General features: G+C 36.1%; 1 protein-coding gene across 1 annotated transcript; it reads left to right on the top strand.

Moving 5' to 3' along the window:
• The first annotated feature begins 894 nt into the window (after positions 1 to 894).
• On the top strand, positions 895 to 17,374 carry MYOT (myotilin). The gene is made up of 9 exons (XM_015569592.1): positions 895 to 973; positions 3,499 to 4,062; positions 8,799 to 8,973; positions 10,066 to 10,173; positions 12,795 to 12,947; positions 13,945 to 14,152; positions 15,802 to 15,967; positions 16,398 to 16,531; positions 16,740 to 17,374. Exons 2-9 carry the CDS (start codon positions 3,710 to 3,712, stop codon positions 16,910 to 16,912), a joined length of 1,470 nt encoding a protein of 489 aa, XP_015425078.1. The 5' UTR covers positions 895 to 973; positions 3,499 to 3,709; the 3' UTR covers positions 16,913 to 17,374.
• Positions 17,375 to 19,038: the final 1,664 nt, after the last annotated feature.

The raw sequence follows: 19,038 nt of genomic DNA, 5'->3' as shown, positions 1-19,038 counted from the left end.
TCCTCTCCACCACCTCTTTTGTTGATTTGAAGGTTTCTTCCTCTGTAATTATTTACTTCCCTGCACAAAAAGGAAACATAAATACCAAGATGGTCTCCTTGGTGTAAAGAGGAAGGAAACTGTTAGCAGTAAAGAAGACGAAGGAAAGAGAGTTGATAGTACAGAGCCCTAATGTATAGACTGCTTCTTTCATAGTTTAAGTGTTTCAAACTTTTAGTATAAAAGTACAAGGTCAAAGAGGCATAACACCATACAGATTCAGAAAGCTTGCTAAAGAAAACATATTAGGTTTTCCACCAATCCACCTTCCCAATGACATGTCACAATCACCTGCTCTGCTGCCTTTACTGAGACCACACCCCCTTTCTTAAAACAAACTGCTTGAACCCAGCTTCACCCCCACTCCCATTTGGAATTTTTTAAAAAAGTCTTCAGATAAACAACTATCAAATACAAATTAATTTGGAGCCCATCCATCACTGGCCTTATTTCTAGAGAAGCCTTACAAGATAGAACATCAGTCTTAAAATCTATGAAGAGGGGATTTAGTCCTTCTTTCTTCAACAGGGAAGATTCACAAAGCCCTCACCACGAAAAAGAAATTGAGTTTTCTTTATACTTTTTTATATTTCCAAATTCATTGCTCTTCTCCCTACATGAGCTTGCTAAAGATCATAGTCCACATTCACATCCAAAATAAAGAGGCCTGAGAGAAAAGCTCATGTAATCCTACTCCTTAAATATCACTAAGACATCTGAGATATTGTTTAGATTGTGGACTCTTACTTTGACATGCCAGCATAGGTAGATGGACAGACAAGCACATCAGATGTCACTGTTTGGCAGCTGATAAAAGTCAGTGGTGCTATAATACTAAGCACAGAGCCACTAGATTAGTCTGTGAGGGAAGGGGATGCCTCTTCCTTCCCTTCAATAGTGGGTTAAACCCAGCTGGCACCCTCCAGAATTACGGGTAAGTCCCTTCTTTATTACTGCTGCCGTTTTGGGTTTTGTTTTTGTTTTTTGTCCAAATCAGAAGAGCATGTACAGAAGTGACCTTCAGATAAACAGTTTGAAAGCCACATATCTTAATGGTATTATACAAAGATGTGAAGAGAAAGTGCTCTATTCATTCCACTGAAACTGGAGGGCATTAGAAAAAGGATAGAAGAAAAAGTAGTTATGTGTTATTATTTTTAAGTCATGATTTTTCCTTGAGACACTTCGACTGACTGTAATTGTGGTGATATCCTACAGCTTCAAAATATCCTCAATCAGTTTTTTCTGCAAGTTTGTGCTATATCAGAGATAAGGAAAATAATGTTAAGATTTTTTAAAATAGGAGACTGACTAGTATTTTATTTATGAAATATTTGAAATTTATTTAACATAATTTAGAATAAATTGATAACTTGCATGTAATAGAATTGATTCTAGAATTGGATTGTTGAACAGTAACTACAAACATGAAGAAAAGCCTTTCAGAATTAAGCTGTGGAAACATCTTTCTAAAATTTAGTGAGATGTATACAAAAAAAAACTTTTGAGAGAAAAAATTGAGCTTCAAAAAGTAAGTAATTTTTAACTATGTAGACTGATACCAAAATGAACAAGATAGTTGACATTCCAAAAATATATATGAAGAAAAATAGGGGACTTTTTGGAAAATATCTGCTGGCTATTAAACAGTTTATTTTTTGCTATTTGAAATAAATCTGAATCACTTGCTTGCCCAAAAAGGAATTTAGAAAACAAACTGGATTCAATTCTGCAATGTAATAAATAAACCGGTAACTACAAAACTACTTACCTTGAAATAGCCTTTTCTTTTCTTTTTTTAGAAAATCTAATTAAAGCCTCCTCTGGATGTTTTTCTCCAACAATTTAAAGGCCTAATATAGTTAACTACTAAAATGGAGTCTAGTTTAATATACTTGTGTTCAGAAACTTGAAGTTAAGGAATATATGACTTTTTAAGTCTTTTCAATAGAATCTTTCTCTTGGCTGTGTAGTTGCATTTTTGTTCATTCCTAAAACTGCTAGTTTTAATTTAAACTATATGCACAATTAGGATGAAGTTGTCTAGAAATTTTTCATTAAAAATACTTTTTTCTAGATAGGAAATTAAATAAGATTTTGTTTCAATAATGACAATTTGGCTAATTTTATCAGCTAAAAGTTTGATTTAGCACTATCTCAGTGTTGGTTCAAACTACGTGAAACAAACTAAATGTGTTTTGAACTAAATTACCTGATATTTTTAATGAAAACAGAATCAATGCTACAATTTACAGGACTAGTCTTTGTGTGTAATGTCTGTATATAGTCCTGCTCAGATATACCATACTAATGGAAGAAATCAGAGGCAAATATAATCCCTTAAGGTAATTTTAGTGACAAATAATTCCTCTAAGGAAAAATGGGGATCTACTATAGAAAGTCAGGTGAACCAATGTAGAGCTAAGTAAGAGAAATGGCACTCATCTTTTCTTGGTAAGGTAGAGGCTAGCTTCACAGTTGTCTTACTTCCTTCTGTACATCCTGTTTACCATTTCTTTAAAAAAAATGTTTAAATTAATCTAAAATACATATTAAACAGGTAAAAATAAAAAGTAAAAATAAAAGAACATCCAAGATCAATAATTAGATAGCGTAATCTAAAAATAACAGAAAAAAATCACAAATGTATCTGGAATGCAGTTGGTGACATACATTATATACATACAAAGAGACACAAACACATAGTCACTCCTTAATTATTGTCTACTTTGTACTATGCCAGTGGTTGGCAAACTGCGGCTCGCGAGCCACATGTGGCTCTTTGGCCCCTTGAGGGTGGCCACGAAGTTTCAATCACACTGTATGTGCACACCCGCACGTGGTATTTTGTGGAAGAGCCACACTCAAGGGGCCGCAGTTTGCCGACCACTGTACTATGGTCAATCTGAAATCAAGGGAAGAAAAAGAGGCAGTGAATTGTAAGATTAAAAAAATCCACTCAAAGTTGTTAACAGTCAATTATAGATGTTCACTCTACTTTGTGAAATTGTGAAAGGGCAAAGGAGTAAATATGGACATTAGAGTAACATTCTTTACAAAATAAGCATATATAGTTCCCCTTGATTTACCAAGACATCATTCATCACAGATCACAGGAACCTGAATTAACTGGTGTATCAGAAGAGCTGTTCATTGGTTTTGAAGAGCAATGGGAAGGATTCAAAGTGAATGAAAGCTGACATGTTATATATTTAACTGCTAATAATTTTTAAATAATTAAATTTCTGTGGTTAATGAAACAGTAGCCTCTGGACAAAGAAATAATCATGAGATATGGAAAAAGTCATTTGTGCAATGACAGAGAAAAAGGAAGTGTAGAAACCTGGAAAGTTCTACTCAGAGATAACCTTGAAAGCACTTAAGTTCCTAAAGATGTTAAATAAACAGTACTGTTCTTTGTGCAAATATTGTAACTGAATCATTTTTCTCCTTTTGAAGGAAAGACATTCTTCAAGAGAAGGCCCCTCCATCAAAGCCAGGAACACAATATTCCCAGGATCTCAACAAGAAGGGGCAGACCAAGGTTGCTTCTGATTCCTTGCGACCTTCTATAATTCCAGGCTTGCAGTGCCAAATTCAGGACCCCAACTCTTCAGGAGCAAATCATTATAGTAATAAATTGCCTTCATTTCCCGTATACCAGCTAAGCATGTTTAACTACGAACGGCCAAAACACTTCATCCAATCCCAAAATCCATGTGGCTCCAGACTGCAGCCCCCTGGACCGGAAACCTCCAGCTACTCTAGCCAGACCAAACAGTCTTCTATTATCATCCAGCCCCGCCAATGCACAGAGCAAAGATTTTCTGCTTCCTCAACAGTGAGCTCTCACATCACCATGTCCTCTGCTTTCCCTGCTTCTCCCCAGCAGCCTGGTGGCTCCAACCCGGGCCAAAGGGTTACAGCCACCTATAACCAGTCCCCCGCCAGCTTCCTCAGCTCCATATTACCATCACAGCCTGATTACAGTAGCAGTAAAATCCCTTCCACTGTGGACTCCAAGTAAGTGAGTTTTTAAAATATATGCATATGGATATATACTGCATATACAATGTCCAAAGATGGTGGGGGCAGGGGGAAGTAATGCTGTAGTTCATCACTATCTAAAAAGGCAATGTGACCTCCATGTCTGATCTCAAAATTCTCCTAGAACACCTTGAACCAGGGTACTGGCAATAAGAGGTCACCTGACCCATTATGCAGTGCCCAGGCTGAGCTGAATCAAATCATCTATGACCCCATACAATTAGCCATTATTTTCCACCTTCAAAAAATATTTCTAATATACCAAGGACAGTGACTATTGCCCCAGTCCTAAGCTAAGTTCCTCATGCTGTAAATTTAATTGCTCTGGTTCTGGGCTCAGCTGAGATGAAGAACACCTGCCTGCTCATCCTCAGATAGGATTTCCTCTCACATAAGCAAAGGCTATTAAATTTCTTCTCAGTCTCTACCTTTCTTCCTTTCCATTTTCCCCTCTGATGTTGAATATTCACTTGGCTAAAAAGAAAATCTGGGATTCAGACACTAAAATGTATGACTTTTCCTTATTATGTTCAGAAAAAAGGCTTGAATAGATACAAGTTTACAACATTAAGGTTTCCTTTGATGATTAAAACCACACTTTGTTCAAATTGGTTAGGCTGATCTCAACACAGGGAAGAATACCTGCAGCCTTATGCAAGCATGTACTATTTTCACAGTCCTAAAACTGTAGTAGGAGAACCTGATACGAAGGACACAGTGGTTGTGCTTTTTTTAAAACATGAACTGAATACTTTGTGCTTATGTAAAGTTAGGGCTATCAGTTTTCCTATTCCTTGGCTGGCTAGAACATCAAAGAAATCAGAGGCATCTGAAAAAATTGTCTGATGGAATGTGTGTGTTGCAGGCTGACAAATTTCCAAACATTCTTGTTAATTTCTCTCAGTCTTCTCTACAGGCTAATTTTTTTTCTAGAGATTCCTACTATTGGTGACTACTCTGGAAACCTAATTTAACTGATTATAGCATTCAACCTGCAAAGAAAACTTAATATTTTTAAGAATAAAAACCAAAAATTTGTTAAAATTCTATCTACTAGGCTGAACCACTTGAAATGGCTGATAGCTATGTTAACCTACAAAAATGGCCTGTCATATGTCTGATCTAATATATTTACTTATTTTAGTGGTGGGGCAGGGGCAGCGGAAGAAACACCAATTTATTGTTCCACTCATGTATGCATTCATTGGTTGCTTCCTGTATGTGCCCTAATTGGGAATTGAACCTGCAACTTGGTGTTATTAGGATGATGCTCTAACCAACTGAGCTACCCAGCCAGGGCTCAATCTAATAATTTTAAAAGGTGTATTCAAGAATTAAAAGCCCTTTCTTTCTTTTCCCTCCCAAATTTCCATTATGTCAATTATAACACATGGTAGATTTTTCTTGGTAACATTTTATCCAGACAATCTTTTTCCATCTAACTTTCAGTGATTTCCACATTTCTTATATGAACATTTTAAAATCTAAAATAACCTTTTCTGACTATATTTTTCTTAATAAAATATTTCAGTCCTGCTCCAAATTCCTGTCCAGAAAAGAAAGCCATCAAATAAATATTACCGAGCCTCAACCATGTGTACAAAACTAATAAGAGATAAAGAACGGCAAAAATGGAGAGGATAAGAAATAAAACATAGGAGGTCCCCAAACCAGAGATCAAAGATCCAGCTTTAGCTGTTCCATTTTCAGCAACCACAGATAACCCTTTTAATCTGCCCACAGCCACTTGATACCCATTCTATGCCCAGCTGCACAGGGTGGAAAGCTCTGGCCCTTTGAACATTTGCGCGCAACTCCCTCATTGTTATCATGGGCTTAAGTTTGCCGTGTCTTCTAAAATAATCTCTTGGATTCTGACCTAGAGAAGTTTGAAAGTTTTATTAGCTTTTTATCAGTAGGCTCAAACCACCAACTAGAAACTGAGTGGAACTCTTTAATTCTAATGATTCCTTCCAAAAACTTTGCTGTGTGATATTCAGCAACTTTACCTTACCCACTCAGTGATTCAGTTTCTGATTCGTAACAAAATTAAGGATCTGGGTGATAACAATAGAAAAAAAGGCCTATACAGCAGTGTGCAAGTATAAGTTTATAAATATAAGTAGATATCAAGTCCTAACACTTAAACCATCTGAACTGGTAATAATGGGTGAATTCAGTGAATAAAGTGACTGATTCTCAGGCTTGGTTTTGATAATCCCTCAAGATTTCTCAGAGATATTATGAGAGTCTGAAAAAGAATTATTTAATAGGAATTCACTCTAACAAATGTGTGACTTTTATAAAGATGATAGGTTAGCATTAAAAAAAATAGGCTATTTTAACTTCATACAGTTGGAGGAACAGATCTATAAGACCAAAGGAATTTTACTATTTCAACCTGAGAATTCAATCGCAAAACAAACAAATGAACAAAAACACTACTTATTTGGTTTGGCTATTTACTTTAATTAAGGATTAATATAGACAACCTTGAAGATCTGAAATGTAAGAAGAGGAAATGTGTATCACCAACTTTCATTACAGAGCATCTTGAATACAATGAAAAACATTCATTCATTCAACTGATAGTATTACCTATACCCAAGCTCTGTTAATGGATATAATGATACAATAATGAGTAATACGACTTTTTTTTCAGTTATGTTTACAATCTAGAGATTACTAACCAAGTCCCCAAAGACTACAAAAATTAAAATTCTGGCTCCATTCAGAGAAGATACATTTCCACTAGCTTACAAATTCTTTTTTTCCCATTTTGTTAATCCTCTGGTGAGGATATTTTTTCCATTGCTTTTCAGAGAGAGTTAAAAGGGAAGAGAGAAGGGGAGAGAGAGAGAGAAACATCAATGTGAGAAAGATACATCAACCGATTGCCTCCTGAAGGCACCCCTACCAGGGGTGGGGAGCGAACCCACAACCCTAGTATGTGCCCTTGACCAGAAATCCAAACCGCCACACTTCACTGTGAGGGCTAATAATATTCCAACCACTGAACTACACCAGCCAGGGCACAAATTCTTTTAATGATTATTGAGAATATTTGAATAAGAACATGTCACAGAAGAGAGCAAGTTTGTTTCATCTAGGTAACTGGAGAATGTTTATTATACTAATGGTAAAATATTCATTAAAGGCCACTTTCCCCACTTAAATAGATATAAGCTAGCATTTATATGGCCCTAAGTGACTAAACTATGTGAAATATGAACAAAGCACTGTGAAAACTGTTCCTTACAGATCTAATAATATAGGAGTCTCAAACTACTACCTCTGCTCTCCATCAGAATCAACAAGGGAACTCTGGGAGGAGCAAGAACATCTTAGAAGGAAATTTAGGATCAGAACTTGAAATAAGGATTTAAACCAAACTCTTCAACTGCTATTCAAATTTGCTTTTTTTCTCTCCAAATCTCCCCTTTTATTTTACACTGCTCCTTCCTCCTCTAGTCATTCCTTTCTTTTTCCAAATATCATTTCAGCAACATTAAAGAAACTGTCATTACTTAGAAGCTATTTGTTATATAGTGCCATATTTGCATTTTCTAGAATAAGAAATTAATAGGAGCCCTGGCCAGTGTGGCTCAGTTGTTTGGGCATCATCCCATGCACTGAAAGGTCACCAGTTCAATTCCAGGTCAGGGCACATACATGCCTGGTTTGATTCTCTACTGGTTTGATTCCCAGTAGAGAGCATGCAGGAGGAAACCAATCGAAGTTGCACTCTCACATGCATGTTTCTCCCTCTCCCTTCCTCTCTAAAAATTGATTTTAAAAAATCTTTAAAAAAAAAAAGAAAGTAATGGGAATTGGAAATTAAAAGAAAAGCCAATGGCTATGTAAACTGTACACTCCATTTAGCAACAGAATAGTCACTAAATATCAGTTGTTATACTGGTAAATGTGTAACAATCAGCTGTAGGAAGGAGCCATGATCTGTGGTACTTACCAATTTACCTGGTGTAGATATTCCCACCACATCATGAGATCACAGGGAGCTGGGAAGAGGTGCTAAAAATCAGCCCTCTTGAGCTCATGAGTCAAGCACATCACTGCTTAATTTCCACCTATAAATCAAACTTAGGAAATTCAGTTTTAAGATTAGAAGTGCTCTCAAGCTACAAGTAACTAGACTTACTCTCACCTCTTAGGGAAGACCTTCAAGAAAAGTCATGCTCCTTGCACCTAATCTAAATTATTCCTCCTGCTACTTTTCACTTGCCAAAATGAAAAGAAACAAAAAAGCTGGTAACAACTCTTATAAAATCCTTCTTGTTACTAGGGAAATTAGTGTTTGTACTAACACTAGTAGTATTAAGTGTTAGATTCAATCTATCTAAAGGTGACTGACAAAATAAGGCCAAGTCTCTTTTAGATACAAATCTTTTTTTTTTTTTGGTAATATATTTTGGAGTAAACAACACAAACCTCATAGACAACAGTACAGTCATTACCAGCGGGAAATGGGGGTGGTGGGAAGCAGAAGAGAGTAAAGGGGGAATAAATGGTGATGGAAAGAGACATAAATTGGGGTGGTGAACACACAGTACAATATACAGATGATGTATTATAGAATTATAAACCTTAAACCTATGTAGTTTTATTAACCAATGTAATCCCAATAAATTCAATTTTTAAAAAAGATACATATCTTAAATATCTTTTTTAAAAAATCTTTTTTATTTTTAAAGCTATCAACAACCCTCAGTTGGCCAATCTGTGAATGCTAAGCCAATGCAAAGTACAAACGCTAAGCCCACACCAAGGACTCCTGACCATGAAATACAAGGATCAAAAGAAGCTCTGATTCAAGATTTGGAAAGAAAGCTAAAATGCAAGGACAGCCTTCTTCATAATGGAAATCAAGTGAGCAAGAAGTCTATTTTTTTAAAATATATTTTATTGATTTTTTACAGAGAGGAAGGGAGAGGGACATGGAGTTAGAAACATCGATGAGAGAGAAACATCGATCAGCTGCCTCCTGCCCACTCCCCACTGGGGATGTGCCCGCAACCCAGGTACATGCCCTTGACCGGAATCGAACCTGGGACCCTTCAGTCCGCAAGCCGACGCTCTATCCACTGAGCCAAACCGGTTAGGAAAAGAAGTCAATTTTATACAAAAAGCCAATTAAACTATAAAATCTAATCTCAATAAGAAAGGTCTTTCTGTCTCACAGATCTATGACTGTATAATCAGCAAGGAATAGGATAATCTTTTTTTAAAGGAATATTTGGGCCCTATTTAATGTTTCCCTGCATGAAATCCCCTCTTTGGTGTGGAGTAGTAAAAAATGAAGCAAATTAAAAATCAATCTGAATGATTTAATATTTTCTGTTTTAAGCATTACCTCTCATATGTCTAATAATCAAATAATAGGAAATACTGTCAACCTAACTTCTTCATATATTTGGTATATATTATTGATGGACAAATAGCTATAACTTTTATTATGTAACTCTTACTGTGTACATTGTATTTAGTCACCTATCTTTGAAACAGTACTATATGCCTTTAACCCAAATACATTTAACATATCAGTTGCACTCCTTTCAGCCAGAAGTTAGTAAGTCAAATATTCAGTGTTCAAGTAATACAAGTTCTTTCTGAAAGTGAGGACATGTAGTACTATAGTCAAAGACAGAGGTGATTGGAACATAACACAAGAAGGAAGGGAAAGAATTTCCCTTGACTTAGGAGAGCCATATTCAAGGGTGATTAAGCCTGCTCTTCCAATGAGCAAAAAGAAAACAAGCAAATATCACAGATGAAAGAAGTGGCACTAGAGTAGAAGGAAAGGCTTTGAATGAAAGAAAATAATTTTTAAAACATAGCATCTACCTATAATTCTAAAGACAGAACTTTTTTGGTAAAATTCATAGTGGTTTTAAATTAAACCTGTACAAACAACTTATATTAAATCTCATTACCATTCTCTTTAATGACATTTCTTTAAAGCGGCTAACATATGAGGAGAAGATGGCTCGAAGATTGCTAGGACCACAGAATGCAGCTGCCGTGTTACAAGCTCAAAATGACAGTGAGGCACAAGATTCACCACAGGTAAATTAAAATAATCTTTATCTAACTGGAATCCTTTTTGTGTGTATGATTTTTAAATATCTGCTTTCTAAATGTTTATAAATAGCATTCAAAGTAAAAGTCAATCGCTTCCCTGGGAGAAGCCGTGATAAGCTAAAATATATATGTGAAGTTTTAATTTTACCCCCTTTTCTGGTGGTTCTAATATTCCATAAGAAATGTCACATGCCCAGCCAGCATAGCTCAGTGGTTGAGTGTCAACCTGTGAACCAGAAGGTCACGGTTCAATTCCCAGTCAGGGCACATGCCCAGGTTGCGGGCTCAGTCCCCATTAGGAGGAGTACAGGAAGCAGCTGATCAATGATTCTCTCTCATCATTGATATTTCTCTCTCTCTCTCCTTCTCCCTTCCTCTCCCTGAAAATAGTAAAAATACATTTGTTTTAAAAACACTTTAAAATGAAGGTGGTGATACCAGGAAAAGAGACAGCAGCAAAATATATCATTATGAAATCTGAAAATATAAATCCTACATTTTTTGTACAGTTCAAACAAAATGTCATCAAACTATGTATAACTGAAGTTTAGCATCTACGAATACAAATATATACATATTCAAACCACCTTAAAATGACAAAGTAAAAAACTTACTAAAATGTTTTCAGCTTAAAAATGTACTACTTATAAATCCCTCAAGCTTCCCACATATCTTTTTAAAAAACAATGTGAATCTTCTAATGTCAGAGATGATGACCAAAATTTTTGGAAATTTTGAGTTTAACTGGATTATTTTTAATTTAAAAAAAATAGTTGATTTGCTTGATCACTAAATTGTTTTGACATTTTGCTTAGAAAATCTTACTGCCAGCCAAAAATTGTTTTAAGAATTTTGTTTTAAAATGACAAAATACATTAAACATATTCATCCAGAAATAAATTATTTGTAATGATCTGCTGTGTTGCTGTACAGATGTTTTTCAGATATTTGAGTAGGAACTGTATTTTTCACTTCTTTGTATCTCCCACTATGCCAAGAACAGTGAAATATATAAACAGACATTAAATATTTAATCAATTTATTAACTCTACTATAATTTCCATCAATTCCTGATTTTACTTTCAAATTGAAATAATTTTCTGGTGCTCAGATAATAAATTCTAAAAAATGTTTGCTTAAATTAAATATATCTTTATTAAGCAGGAAGTAACTAATGTTGTTTTTCAAAGACTTTTCATAGCTCTACACATGTCTTCCATGAAGTCCATCAGGATTTTGTGTCATGAGCTAAAAAGAGAAGTATTTTCCAGTCTAATATGTGTTTACTGCTGCTGGTGCCACTTTTAAGCAGCAGGTATAATACCCTGTATCTACTGCCAACAAAAATGACTTCATGTCTATTCCTGTTTTACTAAAGGACAATCTGTACTAAGTGCTCCCATTTCAAATATACCAGAGGGACACATCATCCTTTGTCAAAAAAAAAAAAAATAGTCAACTGGCCCAGCCAGTGTGGCTTAGTGGTTGAGTGTTGACGTATGAACCAGGAGGTCACGGATCAATTCCCAATCAGGACATTGCCCAGGTTGCAGGCTCAGTCCCCAGCGGGGTTGTGCAAGAGGCAGCCAATCAATGAATCTCTCCCATCATTGATGTTTCTATTTCTCTCTCCGTTTCCCTTCCTCTCTGAAATCCATAAAAATATATATATTTTTAAAATAGTCTGAAAAATGAACCACTATCAACTCGGTCTCATAAATCATGCCTGTGGAACAGTCTTATTAATTCTGAGGATTTCTTGCTAGAATATTATAAGGTCAGTGCAGTATGTTTTAAATGTTTAAAAGCTAAATATATAGAACTGACCATAACTGTAAAAATACAGTTAACAGAGAAATGTGTCCACGTCCTGCGTGGTTCAGGGTTCGGGATCTGGAGAATGGCCCCGTGCAAATGACAGAGATGAGACAAGAAATAATAATTTGGAAATACTGGGGGCCAGGAGGGAAGCCCAGTGCGAGGGAAAGGACTTCCACTAGTGCGTAGGCCTTGCCAACCTTTTATTCAATTTTGGATACACATCTAGCTCTTAGACAGGTAATTGCGGTAACAAACAGACTAGCTTAAAGGTCAGTAAGTATTAGAAGGATTTACTCTGAGTCATTTGATCAGGAAAATAATTGAGCCCCATAATCCTTTTAAAGCTCTCAAGCTTCTCATATACCTTTTATAAAAAACAATGTGAATTTTCTAATGTCAGAGATGGTGACCAAAATTTTATCTGGCCCTGGCCGGTGGTGCTCAATGATTAGAGCATCGGTCCATATACCAAAGGGTCATGGATTCAATTCTCAGTCAAGGGCATATACCTGGGTTGCAGGTTCAATCCATGGGGTACTCTGCTTTTTAGTAGATCAGTTTCTTCACCAATTCATGGCATTGTAAAAAAGAAAGAGTGCAATTTGTACCAAATGTTTTTAACTGCTACCATTTCTAATAGTTATCAAATATTCCACAGCTAAATACAGCCCTAAGGCCTTTCTCCATTGTTACTACACTATCTACAGTATAGACTCTGGGGTTTCAAATTTAATCGCTAAACTATGTTTGTGTGAAAGTAAGAACAATTAAAACTTTTTACATAGTAGTTATTAAAATACTTTTGTAGAAGTAGATCATCTTCAAGGGGAGGTGTGAATGATGAGGATGCGATCCAGGAGAAATTTTACCCGCCTCGTTTCATTCAAGTGCCAGAGAATATGTCAATTGAAGAAGGAAGATTCTGCAGAATGGACTTCAAAGTAAGTTTCAAAATATTGGAAGAAAATTAACAATGGGATACTAAGTTTTAAAAAATGTTCTCTTCCTCTTCATAGCTTGCTATACAACTTGAGAAGTAGTATGTATAGTGGATAAGAACACAAATGCTAGAGCCAAGCTTACCTGGGTTTGAATCCTGGCTCTGCCACTTTTCAGCTATATAACCTTAGACAAGTAATTTAACCTCACTGTGCTAATGAGAATAACACAGAGAATAACAAATGTGCCTACTTCATAAAGTTGTTTGAGGATTAACTGAGTAAATAGGTAGAAGGTATTCACAATAGTGCCAACCACCTAATGAATGCTCTAAGTGAAGCTATAATAATAGGATTTCAAAAGTAGAGTGCCTCTTTAGTTCTTCTCCATTAAGAAATTCAAGCAACTCTGCTTTCTTTCTGCCTAGAAGAGTTCTTCAAGCTAGACCAGCTTTTCCTACGATTTCATTATCCTCATTTTGGAGAATTTTTTCTTATGTTTTTCTGGATTGAAAAACATTTTATAAGAATGAAAGTCAGTATGTGGACTTAATTGTTAAGGCTTATATAAGAACACTTAACAAACTGCCACTCATACACCAGAACTACAGCTCGAGAACACTGTTTTGGAAAGGTTATTCATTAGATCAGCAAGCCTCACATATATGTGCTTCTGGGACTGCTTTTGCAGTCACCATTAGCCAGAAAAGCCATATGACTTCTATATTCCTTAATTAAAAGATCTTAAAGAGCCTGAGGTTGCACATGAAAGAGCTAGATGTGGTCTAAGATAGTCATAAAATACTATATTAATTTGAAGAGTTTTAATTTATACTGTTTCGTTAAAAATTATTGAAAGCAAATACCTTTTTAAGCTCTTGCTTCGCATTTTCGATCACAAACCCACTCGGGTACCGAAATTGTTAAAATTCATAGACAAATGGGTTCCAGTGATGCTATCGTTTAAAACTCTGTTATCTCCTTATGTTTTCATTTCTAGGTGAGCGGACTGCCAGCTCCTGATGTGGCATGGTATCTAAATGGAAGGCCAGTTCAATCAGATGATTTTCACAAAATGATAGTGTCTGAGAAGGGTTTTCATTCACTCATCTTTGAAATGGTCAGAGTTTCAGATGCAGGGGCTTATGTATGTGTGGCCAAGAACAGAGCAGGAGAAGCCACCTTTACTGTGCAGCTGGACGTCCTGGGTAAGCCCTCCAAGAGATCACAAAGTATCTTTAATCCTGCAGTATTAAAAAAGAAAGTATTAAAAAAGAAAATCCTAGAGGACTTCATAGTTAAGGTTAATGTCCACACCATACAACCCAGTAGAACCCCAGTTTTTACCCAAAAGCCAAAAATTAGGTGGGAGGATGAGGGGGATAATATTCTTGAGGAAAACTCAGTGAAATTAGAATGATAGATCTACCACCAAAGCTTTTCTGGAAAGGAAATAAAGAAGTGGTACAATTTCAGTCAGACCAGTAAGATAGTAGAAACATTTCTATAGATGTAACAAATAGGTCTTAAAGTGAAAATTTTTAGTCTAAACATTTGTCTGGTCTACAATCTAAAATAATCAATCTGACACATTTTCACAGAATTGTCGTAATCATGCATAGTTTAAAACTGAAGAATGTCAACTTTTACCTTAGACTGTGTTCCCTTTACTAGGACACTCATCTGTAATTATGATAAAAACATGCCTACTAGCTTTAGAAAACATGGCAAAATTCATATCTTAAATGTTCTTTTTAAGGCTGTTCTCATAAAATTGATGTTCTATTTTAAATTATTACAATTTAAATGCTTTAAATATATCACATTTGTAAATTTATATTAGTTCACACAAACACTCCATCCATGCTTTTGTTCTGGCCCTCCGGTCCAATTTAAGAACCCATTGTGGCCCTCGAGTCAAAAAGTTTGCCCACCCCCGGTTTAAGCCATGGTATATCACATAAAAGAGTTTGCTATTATTCATTTTTTGTCATATAAAAGCTTGACAACTTGAAAAACTTTCTTCAGTTTGTATTCTACCCAGATCAATGAAAAATCTTTAAAATTATTCTATGACATAATAAGGGACCTCAGTCTAAGAGAAAAATGGATGATCTAGAAATCAAAAAGCAAAAAGTCAAGTGATTAAGCTTTGGGCAAATCCTCCTTGCGCCAATAGTTTCAGAGATGCCATAATGTTAGAGCTGAAAGAGACCTTGGCAGGCATCTGTCCAATCTCCTCATTTCTCCCTCAGAAAAGCTAGGGTTATGGTATTATAGTATCATTTCCTCTTATCCTTCAGGTATTTGAAGAAAAGACATAATAATTATTGACATTTGTATATTATTTTATTGTTTACAAAGTGCTTCTTCATTTATTATCTCAATTGATCCTCACAATAATTTTGTATGGTAAGCACAGCAGTCACTATTGCTTGTGTATTGTATTATTTTACAATAGATAACACTGAGCCTCAGAGAAACTAAACAAAATTTCCAGAAGTTGGCATGGCTAATGGAGCAAATAGAGAATTTGAACCCAAGTTGATGGTACTCTTTTGCACCACTCATGCTGCCTCTCTATAGATGACATGATAAATGACATTAAGACTTAAATTCTTTGAATGAAACATGATTATAAATTCAATGCATCATTGCCTTACTGTTTTAGAACTCTGAATTGTATAATAATACAATGGTATTGTATATTATTTTAGCTAAAGCTAAAACATGAAGCTTCCGATCTTTTTTACTTTTAAAAACTTTTATATCAACATACAAATTTCATAATACTTTGGTTTGATTTAATATCTTTTTTATAATATTTGAAATACTTGATTTTTTTATTACTATGTAGCAAAAGAACATAGAAGAGCACCAATGTTTATCTATAAACCACAGAGCAAAAAAGTTTTTGAGGGAGACTCAGTGAAGCTAGAATGCCAAATCTCAGCTGTACCTCCACCAAAACTTTTCTGGAAAAGAAATAATGAAATGGTACAATTCAACACTGATCGGATAAGGTAGGATAAATATTTCAAGATTTAACTGTAATTTACTTGGGTCAATCCAGTTACACTTGGAAATGCATTATAAATGGCATGCATTTGTGATCTCAATTTGTCTCATTTTTAAAACATATACAGAAATATAAACTTCATTAAGCCGGAATCCACTAATCAGAAATTTAAAGCATAAAGTAGGCTAGCATTTAGCTTGTTGCTAACAATAAACAAAGATGGCTCAAAGAAATAGATGATATAAACAAGATTTGCTGCGGGATATTTAATTCGAGAAAACTAATAGCTATTTGGCAATGACTAAATAGAGCCTCAGAATTCCCAAATGCTTCTTTTTCATATTAGTCTGACTTTGTAGATCACGAACATCCTAAATAAACTTTCACAGGAAAATCAACTCCTATACTTTCATTTTTGAATTGTTTCTTTTCAGCTTATATCATGATAATTCTGGAAGAGTTACTTTATTGATAAAAGATGTAAACAAGAAAGATGCTGGGTGGTATACTGTGTCTGCAGTTAATGAAGCTGGAGTGATCACATGTAACACAAGATTAGATGTTACAGGTATGTCACACTGATATAAAGCATTAAGTCAAGTGTTATAAATGACTTTACCAGGAAGTCACAAATCCCAGCATAGCACAAAATCTGAGGGATTTTTCCTATATATAATCAGTTTTGGTTTCTTTTTCTTTTCCTAGTCTGATATGAATGCCTAGTGCAACCCCTTTGTTTAGGTTTTCTAAATTAATTTTTATTTGCTCTATTTCAGTCCGTCCAAACCAAACTCTTCCAGCTCCTAAACAGTTACGTGTTCGGCCAACTTTCAGCAAATATTTGGCACTTAACGGAAAAGGTGTGGATGTGAAACAAGCTTTTAACCCTGAAGGAGAGTTTCAGCGTCTGGCAGCTCAATCTGGACTCTATGAAAGTGAAGAACTTTAATAACTTCACCAACATTGGAAAACACAACTACACTATTAGTAATATATTCAATTGAAGTTCTGAAATAAATCCATAGCTGTATTAACAGATTATGACTTTCATTAGGTAATAAAACTAATGTACATTTATAATATTATTTATCCTTTGACTCTTGCACATTCTATCTACTTCTCTGGCTAGTGAAGCCAACAGAAAATCCGGGTACATGGTTTGTAATTGTAGAAGACTATCTTAAATTAAAATGTGGGATTTTAAACATTGAAGTCATACATTTAACAATTACAGGTTATGAATTAATATCAACTTTTTAGACACAACTAATGCTTATAATAAGATCTACTGGTACTGCTTTCTAAATACTGTTTTACCCATTTTCTCTTATACGAATACTAACATGGTAATCAATTATCTGAGTGTTCCAAAGTTTTATCTCAAAAAGAATAAAATTTCAATTACTTAAAACAGACTGTCTTCTCTTCACAAAAGTCTAGATCTTTAACATAAAACTTCTGTTTTTTATTTATCCAACACCTAGCAAACCTTAAGGATAACAAGTTCCAAAAGAACATTATATTCTAGAACTGTGTGTCTTCTTGGTAAAAACTCATGGCTCGATTACTCCTGAAACTGGGCCAGATTTTCCAAGGTTTGCACTTCAAAAGCATGAGGAAATCTCTCCTGAAATTCTCATTGTTTTATCCAGATAAGTAGCTAATTCTTCAAGATCTTTGAGACTATTGAACTCAATGGAATCAGAACAATTTGTAGCCCTAACTGGTTTGGTTCAGTGGATAGAGCTTCGGCCTGCGGACAGAAGGGTCCCAGGTTTGATTTCGGTCAAGGGCATGTACCTTGGTTAGGGGCACATCCCCAGTAGGGAGTGTGCAGGAAGCAGTTGATCCATGTTTCTAACTCTCTAACCCTCTCCCTTCCTCTCTGTAAAAAAAATCAAAAACTATATTAAAAAGAAAAAAGCAAAGTTTGGATTTAAAAAAAAGAAGAAAAAGAACAATTTGTAGTCAACTGCTTAATTCTTATATTTAATGTAAACCTGAATAGCTGTATTTGGGTTTTTTTTTCCTCCTACATTTCAAGTTCAGATAGCCTGTTACATTAAAAAGCATACTTTTGTAAGCATCGGAGAGTCTACGCGCAGGAAAGGGCAGACCCTTTTATTAAACTGAAGCTGGGACAGCAGCCTTTTCTTCTCTGGCCCCTGTCCAGCGGCTGCTAGGCCTCCCGGTCCCTTTTATCATCGGTAGCCTCTGACCCTCCCTGCTGTGTGGCCTCGTTTTTTGCTTTTTATCTGCACATAAAACAGCATTTATCAACATCAGTCTACATCTCTTTCAGGAAAATAACAAAAATGGCTTTATTTCTTTACTTTCAAAACAGCTTGATGGTTTTTCCTGCTGGCGGCCCCAGGGCCCTTCAACTGATTACCGCTACATTTTCTTCTCACCGGCGTGGGCGTCCCTTCTGCCTCCGCCTGGCCGGCTCGGGTGCCCGTTCACAGCGGGTTTGCTCGGCCTTTTCTACAGCTGGTTTACAAACCTCCCTCATCTTAGCAAAGCGCCGGGGCCAGATGTGAGCCTGGGCCCCCACGGAGTACTGTTTCGGTCGGACTTTTCCATAATCGCTGCAACGCTGGGTTATTATTTATTTGTTCGTTTTTACCTATGTTAACGTTCCCTTTAGCCATACCGAGTGGGAAAGGAAGCTGGAAGCTACTTCTGGCAACATCTCTCTGCTAATAGCCAGTTTCTCCGAGAGCCGCGGCAGCGGGGGGGTCTCGGTTTCGCCTCGGGCCCCGGTGTCCGGCCGGCCAGCCTGCACTTGGGTAAATTAGCCTCTCGTACCCTCGGTTTCTTCAGACCTAACATGAGGACAAAACACCTACCTTTCAAGAAGGGGTGTGTGAAGACCAAACAAGCCAATAAATATTAAAAGTACTCAACAAAGAGTAGCCGGTTATAGTGAGTTACTATTTTTATGATTAGCCGCAGGCCCAACGCCAGGTTTGCCCTAGAAGTCGCCCTCCGCTGGAGGCGAACGCCGCGACCTCCAACCCCGCCTCGGGCGAAGCCCTTCTAGAAGGTCCTCGGTGCGCACGCGCGCTCACAACC

Source organism: Myotis davidii, unplaced genomic scaffold (genome assembly GCF_000327345.1).
Source record: "Myotis davidii unplaced genomic scaffold, ASM32734v1 scaffold545, whole genome shotgun sequence".
NCBI lineage: Eukaryota > Metazoa > Chordata > Mammalia > Chiroptera > Vespertilionidae > Myotis > Myotis davidii.
This window is presented reverse-complemented; position numbering and strand designations above follow the sequence as displayed.